Genomic DNA, 26761 nt, shown 5'->3' on the forward strand with positions numbered 1-26761 from the left:
TTTTAGTAATTATTATAATGGACTCAACAATAAGATCATTGCTTGGGAAAGCAGAGCAAGAATACAAAAGCCAGTATTTGAATGAAGCTTTTGGTAAACTGAAAGGGGCTCGAACCAACACTAACGATCAAACGGATCCATTTCATTCTGATTTGTATGTTATATGTGCTGAGGTTGCTTTAAAGGTAACATATTATTGCTTTCTGAGTTTCGAATCCAAGTAGCAAGATTAAAATTGGAAGAAAACTTGTAACCATCTGACAAAATTGTCAATAAGGACAATTTGAGTTATTTTAGAAATATCTATTTTAGATTATTTTTTGACTAGAGGCAGTTATTTATTGCGCGCCGAATTACTTTTTTTTACCAACTTTTTTTTCGACACCAACTTTTTTTTCGACACCAACTTTTTTTTTCGACACCAACTTTTTTTTTCGATATCACACTTTTTTTTTTGATTGATGTCAAAAAAAAGTTGGTAATAAAAAGTAATTTGGTGCACCATAGTTATTGTATTTTTATCAACTTGAGGTATTTTGGTTATAAGGATCTAGATTAGAAAAGCTTGATCTTATCTGTTGCATTCTTTTCAGTTTGGGTCTAAATTCATATTATTCAAATCTCCTACATTTCAATCTAGCTACAAGAGGATGGTATTGTTCAAAGCTGCATGAAATTATTCTTTCAAAAGATACCACCAACCAATCAGTTCTTATGCAGAGCTTATCTTTGTCAAGCACAGCTTTATGCTCCAAAGTCAGCTGAGGAAAAGGTAAGCTATTTTCAGTAATTCAAACACGAAAATCAGGTTACTGAAACCACTCAAAAATTAAGATTACTACAGGATCTGGTGGGATGGTTTGCCAAACTTTCTCATTCCCCGGGTTTCCTATCATCACTTTACAACAAAAAAAGACAGAGACTGTAGGTAGGTAAAGTAGCTTGAATTTGCTGGATAGTCAGTCCAGGGCTGTTGTCTATTGTCCAAGAATTTGTGTGAATAATCATTTTTGCTGGAATGCCCTGGGAAAGCAGAAGAAAGATCCCAGAAAAGTACAAGGAAAGTTTAGCGAGGGAAGTTTAGCGAGGAATAAGAAGGTTTATCCATCTACAGTATCTATTGCTAAAACTTCACTTTCCTTGAAATATTAATTAGTGTGCTTTAAACTTTGACATTTTTTCCACAACCTCGTTAAGGTTACCAATAGCAATAGTCAATGAGTTAAAAGGGTTAAACAGGCTAGTAAGCTTGTTAAAGGACAACATGTCAAAATCACAGCCGCTACAGATTATTTTGAAATAGGTTTTAGCTTTGTAATTTTCAAATCTATAACCACTAAAGATATACCAGTTGTCGTACTGTCTTTACACTCAAAATCAGTTTTTTCTCAAAAAAAGTTTTTTTCGTTTGTAAATTTTGGTTCTGCATCATATTCTGAAGTCAGAAATATAAATTTGTTTATGGTTTTCGAGATATTTCCATTTATATAAAAGCCTCACTCTTTGTGTTTACTGAACCTTATCAAAATTTCTTTTATTAAAGTCGAACTTACATCTGTTTCTTTTTATATTTAATCTCTTCTGTAAACAAAACTCAGTTTTGAGAAAAATCTTGAAAGTTGTTTTCTGCAATAACTTTTTCGAGCGTACCTTCCTACCTTCAAAAATTTCCTCCTTCCCACAAGTTACAGCAAATTCAACGCGGTTTTTTTTAAATGATAGATAAAAGATTTATCTAAAAAAGGTTGCCTCATTTTTTCAATTTAGGTACTATTTATCTTTTTATTGAGGAATAAAGACAAAAGTCTGTCAAATTTTTTAAAAATATACGTTTTAGCTATTTATTTTTTATCTAGGACCTAATTCAAAAAAATGAGGCAACCTTTTTTAGAACAACTTTTGCTTAGTCAGAAGGCTAAAAAATCATATTGAAAAAGTAAGTGGTTGGGCAAGTGGAACTCTTTGAGGTTAACAAACGTTATATTTTTCAAAGCCTTGTAATTTCTACTCACTTTGTGCATAATAATCTTAATTGATTGCATTTAATAGATAATTTTATTGGCTTTCAGGAAATATATACTTTTATCATGAAAAAATTTCAGGAAAAAAAGTTATATCGAAAAAACAAACACCATACATCAGGTGTAAAGACAGTCCTTAATTTGTATGAAACTGTGAAAAGCACGCTCGACGGTTTTAGCTTGCTCAGTAATGAATATCAAGAAAAACTAAAATAAGATAAGACTAAAGTGACGTTGTTGAATATTATTTGCAGCAAGGTGCTGAATGTAGCTTTCTAGCTAGGTCAGATCCTCGTCGTCCTCTCTCTACAGATCACAAGCAAGTCTAGATGTCTTAATTTTTTTAACCCTTCGAGCATATTTTGGGTCCCTTTTTGCCTTGTCAGAAATTTCAGTAGTTATTATTGAATTCCAGCAACCTGTATTTTACAAAACGGTCTTCAAACTACCAAATACTCATGGGAACGAATTTGTTCTGTTATTAGTCTATTTCATTTGGAAAATTAGCCTTCAGGAACAAATTTCAGTCAAATCGAACAAGTCAATCAATCAAAGTCAATCATTCAATACATGATTTTGGATAAGTCTGGTCTGTTAAATACCAACCAACCCTCCAATTATTCATAACACAGGTCAAAATTTCAAGGTCATAGCACTTGTCAATCTTGAGATTTTAAGGGGGGCTAAAGGCCCTTAAGATGCTACCGCTAGTAAAAAATTAGGAAAATGCTCGAAGGGCAACTTGAAGACCTGTTTTACGTTTGAGATTGTCTGAGATTTTGGCCAGATTATAAACTGTACGATTCTCTTTCAGCCAGGTTTTTTAAAACCAAGCAGCAAATGATGTCCGAAAAAAATTTTGTTTAAGGATTTTACACAAATCACATATGTCACTGTTTTACTGTTTTAGGATAAATTGCAAATATGTATCGGTTATTTGATGAAAGCCATCAATTTTGCAAAAAGCAATGCACGGTTAGTAAAACCTGAGTTCGTTTTGCGCTTAAGATCTTCGGTTCAAACTAACGATGATATCGAAACTGACGATGTTGCTGGGCAGTGGATTTTTGTTTAATTTTCTACTATACTAATATATCTATGATATTGTTTGTATGTGCTATGTTGTGCAAAATGCAATATTGACTATCTTACTCGAAATTTGCCATAAATTATAAAGAAGAATTTTTTGCGATAAAATGTACTCTGATTTTAATTTTTTATGTTAACTTTTCAGTCCTCCTTTCCTTCAATTTAGGTATCATTTTCTGGTGTACAATGCATCAGTTTTATATTGGGCTTTCGTACGACCTTTCATGAGGCCACACTATCGACAATATTTAACCAAAAGTTTTCATATGGTGGTCAAAGCACTGGATGAAACGAATGATCCAGATTACGAATGGAGAGCTCAGCTCATGGTGTATGTTTGTTTTTTATTTACATATTTATTATTCGATCTTCAATGGAGCAGAAATTTTCTTCGAATTAGAGGAAGGTTCGAATTACAGAGAATAGCTAAAGGGCTAAAGGGACCAACTAATTTTCGTTCGGACTACAGAAAGATGCGAGAAAGTTGACCCTACTCTCAATTAACGCTACAAATAGCTTTCTTTGTTTTCTGTGTCTGAGACGGTAGTTTTTTCGGATAGAGAGATTTGAGATTTTTGCTCCTGCCAGAAAAATTAGGCTTCCTACACCACACAGCCACTGGCGAGAAAGTATTATTACATCTGTACCACATCTTTGATAGGGGTGTAATGGAATGCCACATCGATACTGGGTGTCGTGATGACGCCCTGCATGTCGGTCTTGCCGCCCTCAGTTTCATGAAATCGAAAATACCTCACAAGTGCAAAGAAATTTTTATTCTTCAAGTAAGTATTTCTCTGTGTTAACCCACTTTTTATTCTTCAAGTAAGTATTTCTCTGTGTTAACCCACTTTTCTATCCTTCAAGTAAGTATTTCTCTGTGTTAACCCACTTTTCTATCCTTCAAGTAAGTATTTCTCTGTGTTAACCCACTGTTTTATCCTTCAAGTAAGTATTTCTCTGTGTTAACCCACTTTTTTATGAATACTATTTTCTGTGAAGCGTGAGAACTTCTTTTTTTTTTGGTTTGTATCAGCTTAATAGCAGACCTTAATTGTACTTGACTTCACAATTTGACAGCTTCAACACAAACTGCTGGAACCACCGAAAATTCAATCCATCATCAAAGGTTCTCCTGAATTATCGTTGATCTATAGAATGAACAAAATCAAAATGTAAGTTTCCTCATTGAAATTCTTGCACACTCGTCTCTGAATTAATAACATGCTCCTTGGATTCCACTCTGTCTAACGATTTATGTCGGAAACAACCATAATAGCTATTAACCTAAAAATTCTGCCTGGTCTCATAAAATGGACGGGAGGATTGGCCATTCAGTCACCTGTGTTTGATATAGGGCGGTAATAGGCTCTTGAATTTCAATGGTTAACGAGGGAGACGAGCGAAATTTTGGTAAGGCCACTTTGTCATTTATTTTCTCAGAGCTGAACAATGTTGTTTTCTTTCACACAACAGCCAAGGTGAGAATTTATCAGCGAATCAGATCAATGAAATGGAGCGCATATTCAAACACATCATGGAGATTGATGATACTTCTGACGGACGAACCAGCAGCAGTAACAGTAACAAACGACCGAATCTTCCGCTCACCGCCACTGAAAAGTATGTCTCTATTCTTTTCTTTCGCCTTGAAGTTAAGTATTACTAATGCGAGTCTCTGGAAATATTCTAACACTATTCTTCTGTCTTTTGGGACTTTTACGTTACTAACTCTATTACAGAGGGCGTAGGTACAATAACATTAAAATGTTTTGGGGATGGCAACAATAACATGGGATTTTACTCTGCTCATGACTTGATTCCAATTTAACAATAACTATCCTTTTGATAACATAATAGACTTGCGAGAGTTTTAACCTTGTGATAACCAACTCTGCTATTCTTTACGATCGTCAACTATATAACAACATACTTTCTCACTTTTAATAAATATTTCATTATTTAGTATTTTTTTTATATTGCTTATCGATTTTAGCTGGGACGTTGCCACATCTAACTCCAAATCCTTTAACGCCTTGTATCTCTTAGTCATTTTCCATCGTATTGATTAACTTATCCCTATTCCGTAGCCAGTAGCAGTAGTTACACTCCGGTCATTATTCTTTAGAGCAACTATCCCCTATTTGTTTAATTATTTGATTTTAATTAGTTTTGAGTTATTCTAATGACATTTTATATATTTACTACTCCTGGACATTCTGCAATTCCAAGTCATACTCTTGTGTCACTCTTACATCCCTCGTCAATCGTATTTACTCTACTAATTTCCTAGATCTAACAGCCTACCTAGCGTCCTGGTCTGGTCGTACTTTATTTTACTGTCCATGGAGGAATTAGTTCTATTAGTTGTTATCAATAGTTGTATCAATTTTGTAGTATTTTGGATCAAGTCCGGTTGGACTGGTCGCTGGGTGGATTCTTGACTAGTTGGGGGGCCGGTTCTTGACCAGTTCGAGTGGATTCTTGACCAGTTGGGGGGCCGGTTCTTGACCAGGTCGGGTGGATTATTGACCAGTTGGGGGGCAGGTCCTTGACCAGTTCGCGGGTAAATTCTTGACCAGAAAGTCTGATTCTTGACCAGCTGAGGGGTGGGTTCTTGACCAGGTTTTTTGTAAGATTTTACGAAATCGGGTCAGTAAAATAAGTCCCGGGTGGATTCTTGACCAGTTTCAAAAACTAGTCAAGAATCCAACCAGCGACCAGTCCAACCGGACTTGATCCTAGTATTTTATAGCTAAATTCAAACTTTGGTTTTACACCGGTCTTGCACAAGCCACTAGCACTACGTTCACTCAGTCTACTTTTGCCAAGCTCATATTACTCTACAACGGTATTTGATCGAACGTATTTGGCTTTACCAACTTTTAGCCTTCTAGTCTCTAGTTACAACCGGTCTCAGTATTTTTAATGAACATCATATTTTTTATACGCTACATATATATTTATCATACTCAATTTCCAGGTGAAGAGCCAATTGTAAAACTTTGGAGATACTGTGAAATATATCGTTATTATTATTATTATTATTATTATTATTATATCTTTCTTTTTTCAGGCAATCTTTATTGTTGGATTTTGCAAAACTTTGTTGTGAAGTGAAGCAGATTGAATTGGCTGGAAAGTCTATCAAACAATTGCTCAATTTGGAAGATATTGTAATAGTTAATCAAATTGTTTTGAAAAAAAAGAAGTTTAGGTCTTGCTTATATTTTTTTTGGGTTAATCTGTTGCTAAATCTCTACCTCTCTGCCTCTGTCATCAAAGGCCCGGTCCCTGCATACCCATTATTATTCAAAATACTCAGAGATCAAGTCAGAGTGTTATATTTCAGTAAAATACATAAAAATGTTTTAAAAATTCTCTTTGCTCTTGCATCTTAATTTTATCATAGAGTAGTGTCCAATATAATTTCCCTACAATCATTTTGGGGTCATCAGCAACTGTTTCTGTTTACCAGAAATGGTAAGATTTAGCCGGTAATATATTCTCCATTTCAAACTGTATAGGACGAACGGTTTGCATGTGAAGTGGAATTTCTCAATTGTCAATACAAAGTTGAGAGGCTTGGTGATAAAAGAGAAAGTTACTCAAAGTCTGCTATCGAGGTATGCTTATAAGACTTTATTATGAAAAAGTGTCATTAGCGTGTCATTATGTCACTAGCCAAACTGCCCCGGGCACATCACATCTTTCCATTTGATTGGAAAACTCATTTTTTATAATTATTCTTTGTTTCCTATGTTTTCTGGAGATACGATTTGTTGAATAGTTGACATCGAGACATGTTTGATAAAGCTGTCCGTCCGTAGAGTTTAAATTTATAAAGCTCTGAAGGCCGGGAAATTTTCGACATCTGGAAGGTTGAGATTACGTAATTTAGCAAGACCGCATCAAAGACTTTTCAGCGGGAGGGCTGGGGCTGGGACCTCGTTTTCGGGTATTGGCGGGTTCAACCGAAATATTTTCAGGTTTACACGCAAGTGTAGTTGAACCCGAATGGAAATGCGGCACATCAAAGGCCGACTATCATTTCCCTTCAATGAGAAATTGGTCCGCTCCTTCAATGTTGGCGGTCACCGATCCGCCGTCGGAATATCAGATAAGAGAAAGCTAAACGAAACCTATGCATCACGCTTAAGGTACTCTAGAAAGTCATGGTAGACATTTTTCGAGTGAGTTACCATTCTTTAGTAAAAACAACTCCTTTCTAGAACGGAATGGTAGGTAGACTACAGATTCGATTTTTTTTACTCTGCTCCAGGTCAGGTTGAATGCAATCGAAACTCTCTCCGAACATTTAAGCCAAGCACATCGTATGAATGAACACAATCTGATTCAGGTAATCTTATTTTTTAACCCTGTCTCGTACAGTGAATATTCAAGGTAGCCGGATGAATCCCGACTGATTTTGCCTTACAAACGTATCCCTGACCGATAATTCTTCCCTGATGTTTGTTCACCTGAGCGGTGGTAGATTTTATAGTTGATATTCAGATAGTTGCAGAATTTCATGACTTTAAGCCATTCAAACTATTTTCTTCCTTTTTTAAGGTCGGGTGTGTGACAATGTGGAATTTATGCTTACCGTTACTACAAAACAATTTACGATCCAAAGTGAGAAAATATCTCATACAAATCGCTGAATTTCTGGAAGAGATCGACAGGTAGGACTGAAGACATCTTTGTAGTTATCTTTTCCGCAAAAATGCATCATGTCTAAGGAGGCAGTTATTTCGAAAAGTGTCAACTCTCAAAACCTTTGAAATCCAGGCATAACTGTGAATACTATTAACGGTATCAACTTGATAAAGCTTGGCATTTTTTGGTTTATATTTTTTAGTTTGTTGAATTTATTACGATGTCAAGTTCACACCGAGGTCGCAAAGTGTGAAGAAAATGTCAATCAATTACAATCTGCTCTTTCGCATCTCTCAAAAGTACGTCGCTGATTTTGTGATCTTATTTACACCCCTGAATATAAATTCGATGAATATATTTTTAGGGAATGGTAAAGATTGAACATATTTCCGGCGTCTAGCTATTACTATTTTTATTTAATGAGTTTCAGACGTGATTAGTGTTTGAAATCCATAATTCTACCTAACCAAATGGCTAAATGCATTGCGTATTAAAAAGTAAATATATACCATCTTGAAAGAGAAAATGCTCATTTATTAAGAATCCTAAATTCTTACGTTTTATTCTTCAATGATTTTAATTTCACTTCAAAACACATATCTGTTCATCATTTTTAGGCGATGACGTTTGACGATGGAGATCTGTACAGAATTCGTATCGAGAATTCATTGAATCGAATCAAATTGAAAGCACTTCTTTATCAAGTTCCTGAACGAGCTGAAGATCACGCTGCTATGATCATTGAACAAGTACACGTTTATTATATGCAACCAGGTTGTTAAAACTCGAGGGTGCAAATTAGCCGATCTTTTTTCGCTATTTCGTGAATGAAAAGCTTTTTAGAAAATATAAATATGGTGTTTTCAACAAATCCAACAAAAGTCAAAGCTGCACATTCTTCTCCATAATTATCTCTATCAAATAGAGAAATCAAGATCCCATTTGGATTCTAGATTTTTTGAGCCGCCAAGAGCCTTGATTAATCATGAATGAATAATGCAGGTGGGAATTTATTTTGACAAAATATTGCTTGGTAATTTTCTTGGTTGTGAACGGAGACATCCGTTTATTTCTTTCTCTCAGGCGGAAGGCGGGAACGATTCATATAACAGCAGCAAAATGCAGGTTTATTTGTCGAAAGCTGGTTCACTGCTAGCCCCTGATACTTTCATGTTGGCTATAGACGGTGAAATGGAGTTGTCCTCAGGAACACCGGCTAGTCAATGTAGCGTCGAAGCGCTCGCCAAACGTGTCAAAGCGTATCAGAATGGAATGGGTATCATTGAAGGTCACGTCAAAAGAGTTGAAGGGACCGATAGTCATGAAAGGTAAACAACGGAGGTCTTCAGTTTCGGTACCTGTTACTTCTATTTAACGTATTCATGGACTTTATGCAAATTACTGTTAAAATAAATTGAAAATATGACATAATTTCACAAATTAAAAAACCTTATTTGACTTGATGGAATGACCAAAAATTAAAGATCTAAAATATTTTGATATTTTCTGTTAAGTTTTAGGAAAACCCCACACACCTATTTTCGAAGAAAGCTTACTCGAATGGTCACTAGCCTGTCCTACCCCTACCAAGGTTGATTTTTGAAAAATCTTGCGGTCTTTTTCCCGCGAAAAAAATCTTTGTCCAGGCTAATGATCTCCTCTAAATATTATTTTTTGAACATTAGAATTCGATTGTGGGCAGATCTCGTCAAAGTTGCTCGTAAACAAAACGTTTGGACCGTAACGCGTGTCGCCTCCAAGTTTTGTTTGCTCTATGAAGATATGCGCTCCTTGGATTTCCCTGTCGGTCAACCACCCGACTCTGGGAAATCAATTACGCCCACTGGAGGCGGGGAGGCGGGCGTGATTACGAAAGAGGAAATGAGAGGGAGGACACAATTCTCAGAGCAGGATGATATCACAAGAATCTTCGCTGAAATCAATTTCATTTATGCTGAAGTATAGTTTTTCTTACTCTATATCAGCATCCTGTTAGAGCCCTCTTTGCTAATAATACGCATTCTAATATCAAAAAACATATATGCGATCATTTTGTTTTTCTGTAATTCTGGAAAATTCGATTGATTGATTGATTGATTGATTGATTGATTGATTGATTGATTGATTGATTGATTGATTGATTGATTGATTGATTGATTGATTGATTGATTGATTGCTTGATTGATTGATTGATTGACTCTTGACTAGTTGTCTTGTTGTCTTGTGTTAGCCAGTTAGCTCCTTTTGAGAGTTTAGAAGTTTTTGAGTTTCCAGTCGAGCTCTGAAACTCTGAAAAATCAAAAAAAGCCATTTCATTCTTCTTTAGAGTTTGGTTCAATTACTGCACCAAGAGGGAATCGAACTTTTGAATCAAGCAATACCACCCAAAGACACTAAACTACGTCCCAAGAAATATCAAAACAATCCCATCCTGGTTGAAGAGATGGAAGAATGGAAACTATATACTGCTTGGATCGATTCCACTTGCCAAGAAGCCATCACTAGATTCTCAACAGCGTGTGACCACGGCTCTCATCTTGAAGATCCGATCATCGTCTGTAACGCTGCAATCTACGTTTGGAATTACACTAAACATTTGATGGACAAGAAACAGTATACTAAGCTAACCAAACATTACCAGCCTTTGTTCAATCTGCTTCGGCGAACAGGGCACGGAACAGAGACTATCTTTCTGTGTGATTTCACCAACGCACTTGCCATGGGTTACATTGAGAATCACATGCCATCAACGAACGCACAACCTCCTGACGACACCAAAGGAACCAAAAAGGCAGGAACGCCAACACTGAGTCTTTCACCACAGATGCGAAAGAAATCGGCAAAACCATCATCACTGAAAATTAGTATGTCTCTGTTGACCTTACACAGGCGCAAGGTTTTTACTTTATTAAAGGATGACATCTGTTTCGCTATCAATTTCTAAAGAGCAAAGGACATCTCCTCATACTTCACTCTTTTTTTGCTTAATAATTAGTATTCTATAGAAATGCGAGTATTGGGCTCTTCTAGAAAATTTTTGTACAAGGGGGGTGGAGGATATATTGGATATTTTGTTACTTTAAACTGATGCTTGTCCGGGGGTGAGATCCGTTGTCCGGGGGGGGGGGGTCAAAATTCACAATGTCCAGGGGGTAAATTTCCAAAAAATGTTATATCCTCCATCCCCCCTCATATTCAATTTTTTTCCATTCTATGGAAAAATAATCAGTGCACATCAGTGCACACTTAAAGCGAGTAGACTTTTGAGGGGGTTTTGGGATAGGACCTTTCAATTGCTCGAAAATTGATAAGTACACTTGTGTTGTATGGCAAATATTTTTTATTAGAAGGAACGCCATCCGCCACACACGCCGAATCAACACAAGATCTTCAACACGCTCTGGATGTTTTGGAACACACCCTCGGTTTAATTTCTGGTAACGATAAATCCAATATGGTACCCATAGCTGTCAGACATAAACTGATCAAAACTCAAGTTTTGTGTAAAGCTCTAATGAAGCACCATCTTCCAAAGAATCTTGGTCATGATTCAGATAGTCCGGAATCGCAAGGACCTATGTGTAAAGCTCTTTTCGCACTCGAAGCATTGTCACTCAAAACACAGAGTATTGCGGAATTTTCAGCTTGTCCATCTATAAAAGAGGTTTGTATTGTGATCATTTCAACGCTCCTAACTTAGTCTCTTTGGAACGTTTATCCGAAATGAATGTGTTTTCTGTGAAAAAGTTTGGAACCTTTTTTCGATGGCCCTATAGTTTCACTTTTTCAATGAATATGGTATTGTTAAATCGCTGCGCGTCAAAGTTCTGCCTGGTTTGACTGAAAATTCATTTTCCCCTGTGTCGTCTCTCTTTCAACCAGTTCTTTGTGTTTCCATTTCCATCAGATCATTCAGCGAGTGGAGAATGCGAAATGGACTGACAATCTCTTACAATTGCAAGTGTGGTCAAGAATTGCTGTTTTGACGTTAGATAAAGGAGACTTTCGAACTTGTATCTCCTGTTGTGATAAAGCATTGAAACTTGAAAGCAAAATTAAGATCAACCCAAAAATCAATGACAAGTAGGTAGTTGGTACACCTTCCACTTAAGCATTGAGTTTAAAGGGGCTCCAGTTGAATTTTTTTTATGGGGCACGCATTGGTTTAACACAAACGCCAGCTTGAAAGTAAAATCCATTGCCACATTTCGAAAGTTATGTCGCGTGAAAACAAGAAAAGTGGTGGATTCAATCCGTTATTCCTAAAACGCTAATCTTACGGCTTCCTTTTTTCTTGCTTGAGATAGGTTGAAAATTCCTCCCCGCCAGCCGATCGGGATTAAAACTCAAATGAATGGCCATGATCTTTGTACTAAACAATTCCCATTAACGACGGTTTATTAGCTATGGAGTGGTTGCATTAGGATGGCACATGTCGTCTTGGCTCACCGAGAACAACTGCAGAGCAGTGCATTTGTTCCTGAGCAAAATGGACGGAGATTTCCATCTACCTTTGCATTAGATTCATTCTAAAAATTTTTGTTTTCGAATTCGAGGCCTTCAATTTTGACAAAAAGCTATCTATTTTTTTGGAAATTTCTCTGAAAATTCGACTGCTGATGATTTTTTTCCTATATCTTTAGAGAGAAGCATCGTTATGTGATATTCCAGGAAATGTTACATTATGCAAGTTTAATGAAAGGCAAATCTCTTGTCGCGACAATGAATGGAAGGAATGAAATCAAAATGAATGGATTAAATTGTTTCATTGATGCAGCAAGGTACACTTGCCTCCTGAAATTTCTGGAATTTCACATTCGTCTAAACGAAACAAAATATTGAATTTTCGTTCAAAATTGAATTAATTTTCTTTTTCGTTTCAAAAGTCTTATTCTAGCCAAATTTATCTAATGATTACCAATAAACTATAATTCTTTATTTTTCTGTCAATGTTATTCATCTTATTTAAAAGACCAACCGGGAATATCCAGGTGATCTACCATAATGACCACCTTCGTTTTTTCTTCATATTTTTCTAGATACGCAAGCGTATGCAAGAGTTATGATTTGGTACTCTCCGCCGCGCGTTACTACTGGAATAACATCTGCACATCTCTATCGAAACCCATCGAACGCCAGCTCCTACAAGAACCAATCAAATCTCTGCTCTCATGTATCAATAAAGTTTCGAAAGAAGTTTTTGAAGATGTAAGCATACTTAGTATAAGATACTAAGGAGTTGCTTCCAATTAAATTCATCAATGATACAAAAGAGATGCGCCCGATTCAATCATGTCTACAGTAGGACTCTCAATATCAACCTCGGGACAAATCCTCTTAATATAACCACGTTACCTGAACTCTTTATAAATATTCTCTATTGGTGTGGGTTTGAGTTACCAAAATGATTAGATTCGAAAACGTCTTATCGAAGGACACAGCTATCTTAAGAATTCACATAAGAAGATATGTCATCATTTTATAAAAAGAACTGTATATCTTTTTCTCGTATAGGTCAGCGAAGAAGAGTCCACATCAAAACCGAAAGAGAGAAAGAAGGAAGCGAACACAGCTATGACAAGCAGCACTACAGCCAAAAGCGGTAAAAACAATAACAAAAATGTCAAAACACCCACAATCAAAGCGCCTACGAAAAACCACAAACACAAAGCGCACAACAAGCCAGCTGTAGCCAACACCAATAAAGAAACCTATTACAACGCACCTCCGACACAACAGAGCGAAGATAACACGAATGAAATAGTGAGCCGAGAAACTAAGCTGGATGAAGACTTGAACTTGAGAGCAGCACTCTACGGCGTTTTGTTTCAGACGTTTGCTGATAAAGTGAGTCTGTTCAGTGGGGTTGTGATTATCGGGTTTTTAGGGGTGGAAAAATTCCATCAGCAAGGGTTGAGCAAGCTGCTTTTCATGGCCGCGAAATGTATGCTGTGTGGGCCGGTACATAATCATGCCAGAACAGGCCAGAATCACATTAGTGTTAAAATTGCTCAATTTATATTAGACTATGCTATAGTTTAAGACGAATCACTATCTAAGAAAAAAGCCCAAAGCCGAAGAAAATTCGTAAACGGGTTTTTTGCCGAAAAGAGTTTACATTCGGTAGAGTTGCCAGTTGCCGATTTTTTTCCCGTATACCGCCATAACGCCATACCGCCATTTTTTCCCGCCTTTACTATCAGTGTAACGGACGATAACATCCTCTAAATTTATATGTGCAGGTCTATAGACATCGAAAGTTCTAATTTAATTGACTTTTATACTTTATTATTTTTATGAATCAAAAAATGGCATGGAAGGTTTTCACCTTTTCTGATTGATCTTAGGGTGATTTCGAAGTTGCACTGGTCACTATGGACGAAGCAATAAAAGTCATGCCTCGAACCCACCATCGTTTAGTTTTATTCAAACATCGAGTTATCACCGAAGCAAAACTCAACAAACCTACTCAATTTGATATGGGGAAATTTCGCTATGAAAACGAAAACATGTTGGCGCAGATGTGGTGTCGCGTTGCTAAACATTCCAAAAAACAACCCGACCAACTTTCAGCTTACATCAATGCTATCGAAGCTTTGACGAGTGATGAAAATCTTTACCAGAAAGTGGACTATCTTGCAGAGTTTGGCGAATGGCTGTTTGTTCACGAATATCCTGTCTCCAAGGCGACCGATCAGTTTTATTTTGCGATTTCTTTGGTTCTAAATGGGATGTATGGAACAGGTAAACTAAACTATACAAGTTTTACAAAATTTAAGGACATTTTATGATCTGAATGGCGTTTTTGCAGTTTTTGCTTTCTTTTTGCTTTGGTTTATGGTTTTTTTACCAACAGAAAGTTTAATAGGAATGTTGATGTCGGGTTTTTTGAACATTGACCTTTTTTAAACAAATTCACCTAAAGTTAATCCAAAACAATCGAATTCATTTTATCTGATTTCGTACATTTGGCTAAAATCTTTTTTGAAATTTCCCTAATTGAGGTCTTAGTATTTGCTTAGGAAATTCTTAAGGTTTTGAAAGACTTGAGCCTGGTGATGCTAATAAGAGTTATACTTATAAAGATACGTGTGTCTTGTCAATGCTGGAAAGACGAATCGGGATGTCGGAAAAATTTTTTTGGTTGATGCATAGCTTACCTTGTGCTTTTTACATTTTTCATTGTCCAGGAATGCCAAATAACATTTTGACAGACGAAGATGAAATTAAACTTCTTAGTCACGTGACTGACATCAAGCAAATGGATTGGTTGATACGTTTATACGTCATGTTGAGCGATATGTTACAACAGAAAGGGAAGGAGTATGAGAGATTGGTGTTGGCTGCTGCAACGCTTGTTCAACGGATATGGAAGGTGGGCCGGATCTTTATTTGTTTAGTCCCCTTCTTTCTTTTTTATCAATATTATTAACCCTATACTAACTATACTATGATGGCAATACTGTGAAATATTGACCGATGTCAAAAAGTATACACCTTTTCGACCGTAGTCGCGCGGTCAGGCGCGTGTCACTTAATTATTTAATTATCCCCCTAAACTCGATCCAATCCTTTTTTGGCACATTTTTCTATTGTCTATAGGGACAGTTTTAGTGGGATAAAGCGGACAAAAAAATGCCCGCGCGGCAATTGGCGGCTACGGTCAAGAAGGTGTATTGTCCCGAGCTTGCGTTTGAACATAAAGACAAACGTTTTGTTCAGCATCTCACGCTTCATCTGAAGGTTTCAATTGTTTCCGTCTAGTTTAACCAAACTGAAAAATGTTAACAACTTAGTCATGAGTCTTCATATTTCTGCTCATGGAGACATAAAGCAGGCCGAAGTGGTGGACCCTCTCCCTAAAGAAAGTGTTTTCATTCTTCCGAGTGAAAGTCTTTATAAATAAATCAATCTTTAACGAAATGGCTGTATCTGCGTGTTTTCATCTAATGTTTATCTATTGATTTCAGGTCTCTATTGGCAACGCGGAAAAAGCTATAAAAAATGGTGTCCCTCCTAGTATGGAAGCCCCGCTCTCCCCCAAAACGAAGAAAGCTTCCAAAACACGCCCTGGTTCCAAATCCTCTTCCGCCTTACCAACATCATATGAAAAGTGGGCGTTGTTTACACTCCCAGAAAAGTTGAACGAATATTTCGTTATGGATAAGACTGGTTATTACATCAATAAGACGTCCATCACTCGACCAACTTTGTCCATGTTTTATTATGAGAAACTTTGCAAGAATTTGAACCTGATTGGTTATCATCATCTAGGTAGGTTAATTCATATTATGATGTGGAATTTCAACCAAGCCTTCTCTCATTCAGACAATTTTTCGGTGAATTAAGCTTTCAAAGGACTCTTTTATCCATTCCTGTGTTTTCATAATAAGACTGTGAATTATGAAATGACATGCAGTAGACTCCCGGTTATTTGCTTCTCCAAGGGGAATAATCTCCCCAACTCATTTACTCGTTCATTCATTCATTCATTCGTTCTTGCAGGGATCCCAGTACTATCGTTGATGTCATACCTGGCGAACGATGTGTTGGAGATGAAAGATCTAACCACGTTAATTGATCTGAAGATGACATCATTGTGTGAACAGTTAAACATGGTGAACGCTTGCACTCATTACCATACGAAACTCTCCAGCTTGAAGTTAACGATGGAAGAGCAAGAAGCGTGAGCTGTTTTCTTATCTTTTCATTTGGAGAGATGAGCTGAAGTTTTTATAAGATACTTTGCTTATTGGCCATCTGAAGTAATAGACGTGTTCTTTAGAAAAAGTAATAAAATTGCTATTATTATTACAAGTTGACGACCAACCAAATCAAATAAGAAACTTGTAAAAACTCCAGCTTATCCTTTGATTAGGAAACATTCTCCAAAGACCTCACACATATCAACTGCTTTTCAATCATATCGGGATTATGGTCCATCGAAAGCTATTACAACTGAGAATAATTACTATATAAGCGACAATTTCTTTGGAGCATTTAATTATCTTGATATTCAGTTGATCGTCTTTTTATCTGTTTCTCTCTCTTAGGTCACGTGAAGAAGTTGAGAAATGGCGGGAACGAGAGCGACAAGTCTTGTTTGAAGAACAACGACAAGAGAACGAGACTTTCGGTTTCATCAAATCACACCAAAGTATCGGTACCCTTCAAAAACACAAACCTCTGGTCAGCAGTTGGACCAAAAGGGAAGTCTGGGTTCAAGTAGCGGAATACCTGATAGGGAAATACCAGTTTGATAACGCACGTGTGTATTTAGAAGAAGCCAGTACGTCTGCCAATGTTTTCAGTGATGAAACCATCAAAGAGATGATCACCTTCAATTACGCCTTGATATCTTTCCAACAAAGGGACTGGGGCAAAGTCATGTCAACCATCACCAGTTTGAAGTGGAAACAAGACAATCAAGAGTTCTGGCTGAAGAAAATCCTCCTCTTATGCGATGCAATACATAATTTTTCTATCCAAGAAATCTCCTTTCAAAATCATATCGATGATACTGGGTTCGAGAAAGCCAAAAAGATTCTACAAAACGCTGTCTACACTATCCAACAAGCTTGTGCTACGAGAACAAACGGATTGTATCTAGGGCCTTACATGAAGGCTAAGTTACTCTATCGACTCGGAGGCCTTGTTTACACTGAGAGTACAGAGAAACGTTACCGTGACGACGATAAACAAAGGATTGCATTGCTCAAAGAGGCTTGTAAGCGTTTGGATGAAAGTCTGGAAATCCTTATTGCGGTCGAGTACAAGAAAGACACGGTCGAAGTTCTGCTTCTTAAAGTGAAAATCCAACGAGAGTTAGCCCTCTTAAATGACGATCTCGAAGCCAAGAAAATGTCTCTTGTTGAAACTTTAACTATGGCGAATACCTGTGAACAGAGCGCGACAAGCATGGCGGCCGACATGAGCGCGCTCTCAAGCAAAGAAGAGATGAGGGATATTTTTTTACCCATCCAACATGACGTCATAATGGCGCGTAAACTTTGTGTAGCGGTACTTTACGACATTTTGCTTATCGCTACCGAAGAGAAGAAGAAATTGAGGCTGATAGAAGAAGCGAAAGCACCAATGGAAAGGGTGAGAGTTTTTACATGATATATATTTTATAGTATTTGTGCTCTGATTTACATGTTCAATCTTGGTGTCGACCCCTTATATATATGGAGATGGTACTTTTTAGCGAGTATTTAGAGGGTTCAAGATTAATGAAACAGGGCATGTATAAAGAACTCTTAACTAACTTTTTTAAATCCCCTATTACTCAGCTGTCACGAGCCGGGTCCCTAGATTTCCCACATATTTTAAGGGTCGATTTACATTACAATCAAATTTAACGTCATTTACACACAATGAATGCAAATCAAAATCTTACAATTATACTTTTCCAATCTGTTGTCGGAATTCCGCCCGCCACTTGACATTTTGAGTAAAGTATCATTTCTTCTTGGGTACAATCTTTTTAACGACTTTGGTGTAAATATCAAAATAATCAAAAATCAACAATCCTAAGAAAATTCCAAGTTCAAAAAGGGAGAGAATAGATGCTCCAGTCATTAGACCAACACAACCACCGAAATTGGAAAACAAATTTTGCCATGTGTACGCTGGTACTTCTTCTATCATTTCTACCAAGAAAGTTTTATGCGTGAAGGCCAAATGCAAGGAGTTGGGAGTCCCTGCCGTGTGATGGTTGAAATCGACCCTTATATCTTCTTCGTAACACGGGGGCGTATGACACAAGTCATTGCATTCAGAAAGCACCGTTTTGTCATCTAGAATCTTTTGCAAACAAGCTTGACCGAAAGTGTCGTTGACTAATGTCTTGTTTTCAAATCGATGTGGTTCTCTCATATGTTTCTTATACATTTGAGGAATAGCACCGCACTTTTCAAACACTTTTTCCCAGAAACAACCTTTCTTACATTTCATGATTGTATAGTTACCGGTAAACTTGTTTTGGGTGTAACTTCCACGCCCTTCCACGCAGTCTTGGTAAGGTAATCCAAGTCTAGTAATGACCCTCTTCTTGATGGCGGCATTGTAAAATCCACTGCTTACCCAGTAAACTGTCGGGGCCGCCTCTTGAAATGTTTCATCCTTCGGGTTAACGTACACCTCAGTCCAATAATGCTCTTTGGTTTGATTAGCGACAATTCTCATGGCCACAATATAGGAAGGGAATGTTTGCGCATGACCACTAAAAGTAAAACAGTTAGTGGTGTTATCAAAAGTCGCATAGCTGTTCAAATTCTGTTTTTCGTAGTAATCGCTGGTGTAATACAGGATCTTAACCAGAGTTGACCCATTGTAGCCGCAACTAGTGAGGTTGTTCCCACATGCATCCATGTTGTATTCGTTTACCAATCTTGGTTTTGGAAAAACCGGTTTTCCTGTTCCAAAATAATGCGCCTCTCTTCTGAGACTCTCGTAATTACAAACGGTTATTGCCGGGTAGTCAATGGCATGCTCGTTGACGACCTTTGTATTTGTACGACTCTGGTGACTGAGGTATGTTTGGAAATGTTCTTTTGAGATGAGAACTGCCACCAAGAATGAAGATAAGACTAGAATGGACCAGATAGCTCTGTTGAGAGGTTTTCCAGCAGCGATTCGATTGGCGCCATGAATGGTCAGGCCTTCTGCATAGTTCTTTCGCTCTGCACTGATTTTTTGTTCAATGTCCTCTTCGTGTTTCTCCTCTTTGATGCGCTCTTTCTTCTCGAATGAAATCGTCTCAAGTGCTGATTCGAGACGCCCATCTTTGATGTCTTTGACTCGTTTTTCAGTAGGGTGCAAACCACCCGTTCCGTCCTCCAAACTATCCTTGTGTGCATTTTCAAAGATGATTTCCTCCTTAGTTGATAAATCATTGTTTTTTGTGAACTTCTCAATTTTATTTTCGACGGAAAGAAGTCTTTCTGTCAAGAGTTTGATATTGTTTGTAAGCTTTTCTGTGTTCATTTTCAAGTATTGAAAATTCAGCGGATGAAGGACATTTTTGTCCAAAAAACGCTATTATAAAGGAAAAACCTGATTTAAAACCTGAAATAGCACACATTTGTGGGAATAAATAGAACAATTTAAATTTGGCGGGAATTTAATTTGGCGGATGACGTAAAAAAATAGATTTGGCGGGAACTTAATTAGGCACATTTTGATCAAATCTGCCAAATTTTCTTCCCGCCAAAATTTCTTCCTTTAATGTAGGTAATTTTTCGGCTTATTTTCTGGAAGTAGCTTTTCCAGAGGTTGTTCCCCATCTTCCCCATGCCTATATTAGCGTAAATTTATGCTGACACAGCAGAAATCATTAGCTTTATTGATTTACATTTCTGAATTTTTCAGATCATTGATGAGTACGTGGATATTACACCCACGTTGAGTCCATCACAACAAGAATGGCAAAAGACGTTAAGTACGGCAGCCGAAAAGATTATCATGATGGTAAACTCCATCAAAACACTTGGTTTAAGTATCCCACTGTTCAGCGCAGAGGCTTCTCTGGAGATTGGTTATGTATTAAAATTGCTGAGTCAGCTTAATAGTGCAAGTCGCTACGATTCGTGGGATCTTTCGATGGTAAGAGGGTCAAATGATTTTCTTCTGGTTTTCTTAATCATAAATTTATCATAGAAAAGAGAAATTTCCAGTTTGAAAAAAGAATTGATCGAACTCCTACATATTGTATTCTAGCAATAAAAACATAATCTGAAAATGCTACAAGATGCTAGATTCCTGAGCTACCAATGAAAATTTTTGACTCATTAGATCAAGAAGTTTGTTGACGGAGAAGAAGAAAGTGACTCAAAGACTTCCATCGCTTCAACACCCCTCGATTTGATGTTGGAATACGAAGCCTTCAGACACCAACAGATTCAATCTGTTCATAACATGACTCAAGCACTTCAGATAGGACTTCAACATTCCTTGACAACAGTTGTTAAGGACGCTTCGTACCAGTTACTTGATTGTGTCGGATCATTCGATGCGCATTCTTGTGTTCAGCTGTTAGCTCTGTTTCAGGTAATAGTGATCTCGATTTTCTGTTGTGTCCTCTTGAAATCATCACATCTTTTTTCTCGCATTATTTTGTACTTTAGTTAGGCATTTTGTACAATATATTGCAAAGGTATTTATGAAGGTTAATTTTCATTTTCCAGAGTGCGACCGCTTCATTGAGATGTCAGCAAATCGTGGAACGTGTTTTCTTGGACCCCAACACATCCGCATCTGCTTCATTGTACAAACAGAAGTTATCGCTATCTCAAGCTTGTGTAAGCCAAATGGATAATGTCAACTCTTCCCTCGCTGAACATGAGGTTGGTATAACTATGGCTACATTTTTCTTCTTCATTTTTCATCTTCATTTTCGAAATTTTTCGAAAAAAAATCATCCGTTTAAGATTATGTTATCAAAGAAGTATTACTATGTATCAAAACGTGCGGACTGCCAGCTTTTTTGGAACAGACTTTAATACCTTTTCCTTTAGCTCCGCCATGCTAAATTTATAAGCTCCTCTGTGCAAAGATATTTCTAACAAGCTTCTCGCTATGACAGGCAGGCTGTGGTAGGAATAATGTCCTTCGGTCGAGAGATGTGCGTATGAAAGTTTTTTACTGTAAAAGTGTCAACCTGTAACATACTTCTGTTATTTCCAATCTTTCATTCAGTGGTACAAGCGGATGTCAATCCACAAAACACATTTGGATATCATCAAAGAACTCCCTTTCAACATCACGTACATCATTTTACAACATTCGCCTAGCAAAGACTTTCTGTATGGAGGTGTGCTGGAGAAACAGCAATCGTCCACAGCCAACAAGAAAAGATCAGGTTTGTCTCCATGTAGAATAATTTATTACAAAGTCACGGAGAAAACGAGTCCAAGTGTCGTTTAGTATTGTAGGGATGTCAGTTTTTCAAACAAATAAATTTTCAACATCTGGAAGGTTACGGAATTTTGGGAGGCCTGGACCTTAGCCCTGGTTTTTGTATTTTACGCTCATCTATTTTCTCCAGTTTTGTAGATGGATGGTGGATTGGTGTTTTATCACAAACATTAGATAAATTAGAAGCTTACCGTCTCCGTCGCAGAAAAACACAGATACATCAACTCTGTATTATATACTTCCCCCTTTTTGAATATCAACACTTTTCCTTTTTCTCAGCAAACCGTGATGTGATTGGAAGAATTTCGACCAATCAGAAACTACTGGATGATTTGTTGGCAATGATGGAAGAGTTCAAGACAATGGTTAGAAGTGAACATTCCAGAGAGATCTACATCCAAGCGCAAATTGCCAGACGTCATGGCTTCTTTAACGATAAGAAATATGAGGTAGGTGCATGTTTTTCTAATACTCACTTCAATTGTGTTTGTAATAGGTTCCATATGCGACAGTCACAGATATTTTTAACAGTAACAAAGGCATCTTTTGGTAAGAGAACAAGTTTTAAGACATAGTACTTTTGAGCTGTGAGCTGTGAGCATGGCGTTTTATTAGATTTAAACTGCCATGGCTATGACCATTCCCGACTATGCAACTCCCACCAGAACTGTCGTTCTGAGATTTCTGGTGAATTTTCCTTGTTCGATTCGAATAACCTTTCGTCTATTTTGCTTCTAAAATCATAGGAAAAGGATTGCGAGCTTAAATCAGAACTCGAAGAAATCAAGAATCATTTTGATGCACTCATAACAACACTGGAAGCATACATGGGCCCATTACTTACCAAAATTCACCAATCGTTATCGATAGATCCTATCCCTCAAACGGTGGTAATATTAGCTGATGAAGACTTGCTGGAATTTCCTTTGGAATGTTTAAGTGTGTTTCGAAGATCGGAAATAACGACTGTTTCACGCGATTTCTCGCTACAGTTTTTCTACCATCGTTTCAAACGAGGCGAAGTTGGTGAGAATTCTTTTTTTCAGTGATCTCTTTCAAGATTTCAATTATTGAACATTTTCAAAAATCTTTTCCGTAGCAAAGATAATGCGAAGTTGCTATTTGGGGTGTGGCTATAACGAGAAGATTTTTCAGGAAATTACGGATCGTCAGTGATCAAACTTTTCAAAATTAGCCCGGGTATAGGATGCGCTCCACCGCTGTGTCTAAGATCGTAGGGGAAGTAAACAAACACGTCATTACCTGTAAGGGCTTAGGGGGAGCGGATTTGCGGCTTCTAACTTTTGACAGAAATCTTTATTTGAGATGAAATTTTCGGGGTTGTAATGTTTTATGATCAGTGATAACATTAACATACTAAAATTTTCGAGGATTATATACGAGAGAAGTTTAGAAAAAAAACCCACTCATCTAAGGTGACGCAGTCTATAGCAGGTTTGTTTATCTCCACAAGCGAAACAGTGGAGATCGAAAAAATATGCGTGCTGAACTTTTTCCCGAGTCGCGGGAAAGGTGTATTTCGAGGAGCTGGTATCGTGATGAGTCAGAAAACAAAAACGATTTCTAGTGCTGCTAACAGGGCCGATCTGACCTCAAACTAATGCAATTTGTAGTGAATTGGTAATATTTGGCCAGACGCGCCATCGTGTTGTATAATATCAAAACCATGAGAAGATTTAATCCTTCATTTATGTACCTTTAGATTTCGCCTGTCCAAGAGGCGAACACGCTAAGTCAGCAACACCCGTCAAGATTAAATCGGACAAAGGAAGTAAAGACAAAGCTGGTGGGAAGAATGCTGCTAAACATGTTGAGAAAAAAGTGAGTTAGTATTAACTTCCATATGGCTTATTATAGTTCGAAATAAGCTAATTCAGCAATTAAAGATAATGATCAGAGGTAAATGGGGCAATCCAGGGAAGAAAGAGTTGTTCCCTCCCCTATTTTCGTGTAGACAGCTGTCGAAAGAGAAGTGGTTTACTCTCTCTCTCTGACTTACTTATCAAGGACAAATGCTCACCGACCATGAAATTCTATTATGGAGCGGTATCCGTATCAAAAATGTCCAGCGCTTACATAACGGTCGGTGGTTTACAAGTGACTGGGTCGATTTAAAAGGCAATCGGTTCGGTTTAAAAGGTGATCGGGTTGGTTTAAAAGGTGATCGGGTCGGTTTAAAAGGTGATCGGGTCGGTTTAAAAGGTGATCGGGTCGGTTTAAAAGGTGATCGGGTCGGTTTAAAAGGTGATCGGGTCGGTTTGAAAAGTGATTAAGTCGGTTTAAGAAGTGATCGGGCTGGTTTAAAAGGTGATCGGGTTGGTTTAAGTAGTGATCAATAGTGAAAACTATCCTTTTAAGACCGAGATTCTACTTATGTTCACTACGTTTTTCAGTGTATGCTCTGTTAGCAAATCGTTGAAAAATCATCTCTCATATCTTGTGTTTTCAGTCGTCGTCTGGTGGAAAAGAGTTTACGATAGACAAGGAGAACATCGTTGTGGATATCTCACAACTCAAATGTATCTTTTTCATCAACACTATTATTCGATTTCTTTGTTTGAGCGAATTCTCAGATATAAGTTCAGCTTTAGATTGAGAAATTCGATTTACAGAACAATCTAACAACAACAACTGGAACTTGGATAGGACAAGATGGCTTGATACTTTGATTATGATACTTTATAAAGTGGACAGTGTATTTATTTGCGTGCCTGCTTCTGACAGTTTCAAAAGAATTGGTTAGCGTTTGGGTTAATGTTTGAAATTTCCTTGACATTTCATTTGTATAAAGATCTGCTGGATCCTCTGCAAGATGGCATTAAAGGTATTGCATAAAATTGAATTTTCATCAATCTTTGGTAATGCCTTTCGTTTTGTGTCGATACATTTTACTTTTACTTATTCTGTTAGCTTGAAATACTCAATCTACATAGTGTAGTACCCGAGGACTGACCTGAGAAATAGAATATTCAGAATTTCCAGAGATTCAATAACACTTGTTCTGACTCGCCAGTGCTCTTTAATTTCTTCAGGGTCACCAAACCATGCAGAAACAATATTAGAAGAACTCACGAGCCGATTCAAAGGAAAAGTCTCCAAATGGTCAGGAATTAAGGGCTCAGAAGACGTCACTAATGCTAAAGAGATGCAATTATTATTACAAATCAGCCCGGCCTTTCTTTTTCACGGTTACGAACGTTTGCTAGCCCTGTTACCTGCTTTCTCAATGCTCCCATTGGATCTCAGTGATTGTATGATGGCTTTGTTGGTGGACCATGTGCATACTGCGAAGAGCAATTCAAGACAAGGTTCCTTGGATACATTGAAAAGGTTTGGAACATATGCGTTATGAATGTTAAAAGTAGTAACATGCTCCGTAATCATGGTGTCCACCCCCCCCCCCCCCCTTACCCCCACTTAAGTGGGGGGACCTAAAAACTAAAATATCCCAAAAAAAGCCAGGTACCTGGAAGTATTCCCACTTTCAGGGTGTACCTGATATGGTTGGGGGTACCTGTAATCTCGTCAGTGAGAGTGGGGGCTGTTTTTTCTGTGTGAGATATTTTTCTTAACTTTACTCAATTTCTCAATTTTCAACCAAACCCTTTGTTTTTATCATTTTTCACATTTCACAGTAACCCCAGTGAAGGAGATTAAAATTAAACGATATTGCATTTTTGCTGACCAAGCGTTTCTATCATAACAAACATGGGGGCTACCTAGGAATCCAAACAACTTTGGGGGTACCTAAATCGTTGGGGGTACCTAATTTTATTGGGGGTATCTTATGGTAATCTAGCATGCTAAACTAATTCTAACTAGGTAGAAAATGACCAAAAAATAATTGACGGAAAAAATTGATTCAAACTGATATTACCCCGTTACGATTATCGTAATATCATATAACACCCATATTACTGTATTACACGGATTATCAACGACTCTATTCTGCCTGCTCCAAAAGATTTAGACGGTTCAGGAGCCGTCTCCACGAAGCTGAATTGCGTTTTTGGGTGTTATGGTTTTTGTTTTGATATAAATAGTTTTTAATTTTTTTCTTCCAGCCCAAGTGACTTAGATTTAGAAAGACCCGTCTACACGGCAATGATTTTGTCTCTTTGTGGTGTGTCATCAGTCTTAAGCAACCAATGGTACTCAAGCGAATCTGAGAACAAACAACGCGTTTCCAGATTTTTCACTCGTAAGAATGATTTTCACTTTTTAGCACAAACTAAAAATCTATTCTTGAAATTTTAATTATACATTGAACTCTTCCACTCCACACGAACGGGGAACGCAAATTTAATTTCGATTTATCAAAAGTTGTTTTATAAGGATTTTTAGCTGAAGGAAACACTGTTAAGAAAACAAGGCATTCAAGTTATAGAGGTTGGAGTTATACTCTTTTTCTTGCATAATCAATTTTTTTTGTTATTCCAGATTATTTTGAAGATGGTTTGACCAATGGCCAAGCAGCACGCTGCCTCCAATCACCAAAAGTTGAAAAGCCCCCAGTTCAAAAAAAGGAAGAAGAACCGCCCGCTGAGAAAACACCCGCTAAGGGTGGCAAAAACAAACTCAATAGCAGCATGAATAAAAGCCGTGGAACCCCAGGTTCTAATTCACGCGCCCCGAGCGCCCAAAGTGTCGCCCCACCGCCAACCGTGGAGAAGAAGGTTGAAAAGGTGGTGGAAACCGAAAGCGAAAGTTCTGAGTCAGCAATAGATAAGACGAAGGACTCGTCATTTGAATATTTTAACATGGTCCTGTATGGATTGCCAAATTTGATCTCCCATTAATTTATTTTTATAACAGAGCATACTGTATGTAGAGTGGTAATTGTTGCTAAATTATTTTTAATTATTTTGAGTTCCTGTGTAAATATTTTGATATTATGATGTTGTTTATTTTTGTTCGAATCAATTGAGAGATTGTGTACATGAGGTTTTTCATCCAAAGCATTCTGTTAACATGTTTTCGCAAAAAATTCTAAAACATTAAAAATTAATCTACCCAATCATATCCTTCCAATAAGGAAGGTACCATTTTGAATT

The 26761-nt window shown here is 37.4% G+C and overlaps 1 protein-coding gene across 1 annotated transcript; it reads left to right on the plus strand.

The window, feature by feature from the left end:
- LOC136817376 (cilia- and flagella-associated protein 46-like) lies at nucleotides 1–26724 on the plus strand. The gene is made up of 38 exons (XM_067073717.1): nucleotides 1–185; nucleotides 641–772; nucleotides 2932–2996; nucleotides 3277–3441; nucleotides 3772–3895; nucleotides 4191–4285; nucleotides 4587–4733; nucleotides 6187–6286; nucleotides 6638–6736; nucleotides 7393–7470; nucleotides 7683–7795; nucleotides 7972–8068; nucleotides 8387–8518; nucleotides 8853–9097; nucleotides 9455–9728; nucleotides 10096–10633; nucleotides 11117–11433; nucleotides 11677–11852; nucleotides 12413–12550; nucleotides 12809–12977; nucleotides 13284–13616; nucleotides 14117–14513; nucleotides 14960–15144; nucleotides 15740–16043; nucleotides 16275–16455; nucleotides 16823–17873; nucleotides 20142–20375; nucleotides 20565–20819; nucleotides 20957–21115; nucleotides 21468–21630; nucleotides 21966–22135; nucleotides 22433–22712; nucleotides 23410–23528; nucleotides 24157–24226; nucleotides 24499–24531; nucleotides 24740–25037; nucleotides 25772–25908; nucleotides 26148–26724. Exons 1-38 carry the CDS (start codon nucleotides 18–20, stop codon nucleotides 26504–26506), a joined length of 8100 nt encoding a protein of 2699 aa, XP_066929818.1. The 5' UTR covers nucleotides 1–17; the 3' UTR covers nucleotides 26507–26724.
- The last annotated feature ends 37 nt before the right edge of the window (nucleotides 26725–26761 follow it).

This window comes from Clytia hemisphaerica, unplaced genomic scaffold (assembly GCF_902728285.1).
Source record: "Clytia hemisphaerica strain Z4C2 unplaced genomic scaffold, Clytia hemisphaerica genome assembly, whole genome shotgun sequence".
NCBI classification, from domain to species: Eukaryota; Metazoa; Cnidaria; class Hydrozoa; order Leptothecata; family Clytiidae; genus Clytia; species Clytia hemisphaerica.

Coding starts and splice junctions, on each gene's coding strand:
- LOC136817376 (XM_067073717.1), top strand. CDS start 18: ATGGACTCAACAATAAGATCATTGCTTGGGAAAGCAGAGCAAGAATAC. Junction 12,978..13,283: donor CGAAAGAAGTTTTTGAAGAT/GTAAGCATACTT, acceptor TTTCTCGTATAG/GTCAGCGAAGAAGAGTCCAC. Junction 20,376..20,564: donor ATTCGTGGGATCTTTCGATG/GTAAGAGGGTCA, acceptor TTGACTCATTAG/ATCAAGAAGTTTGTTGACGG.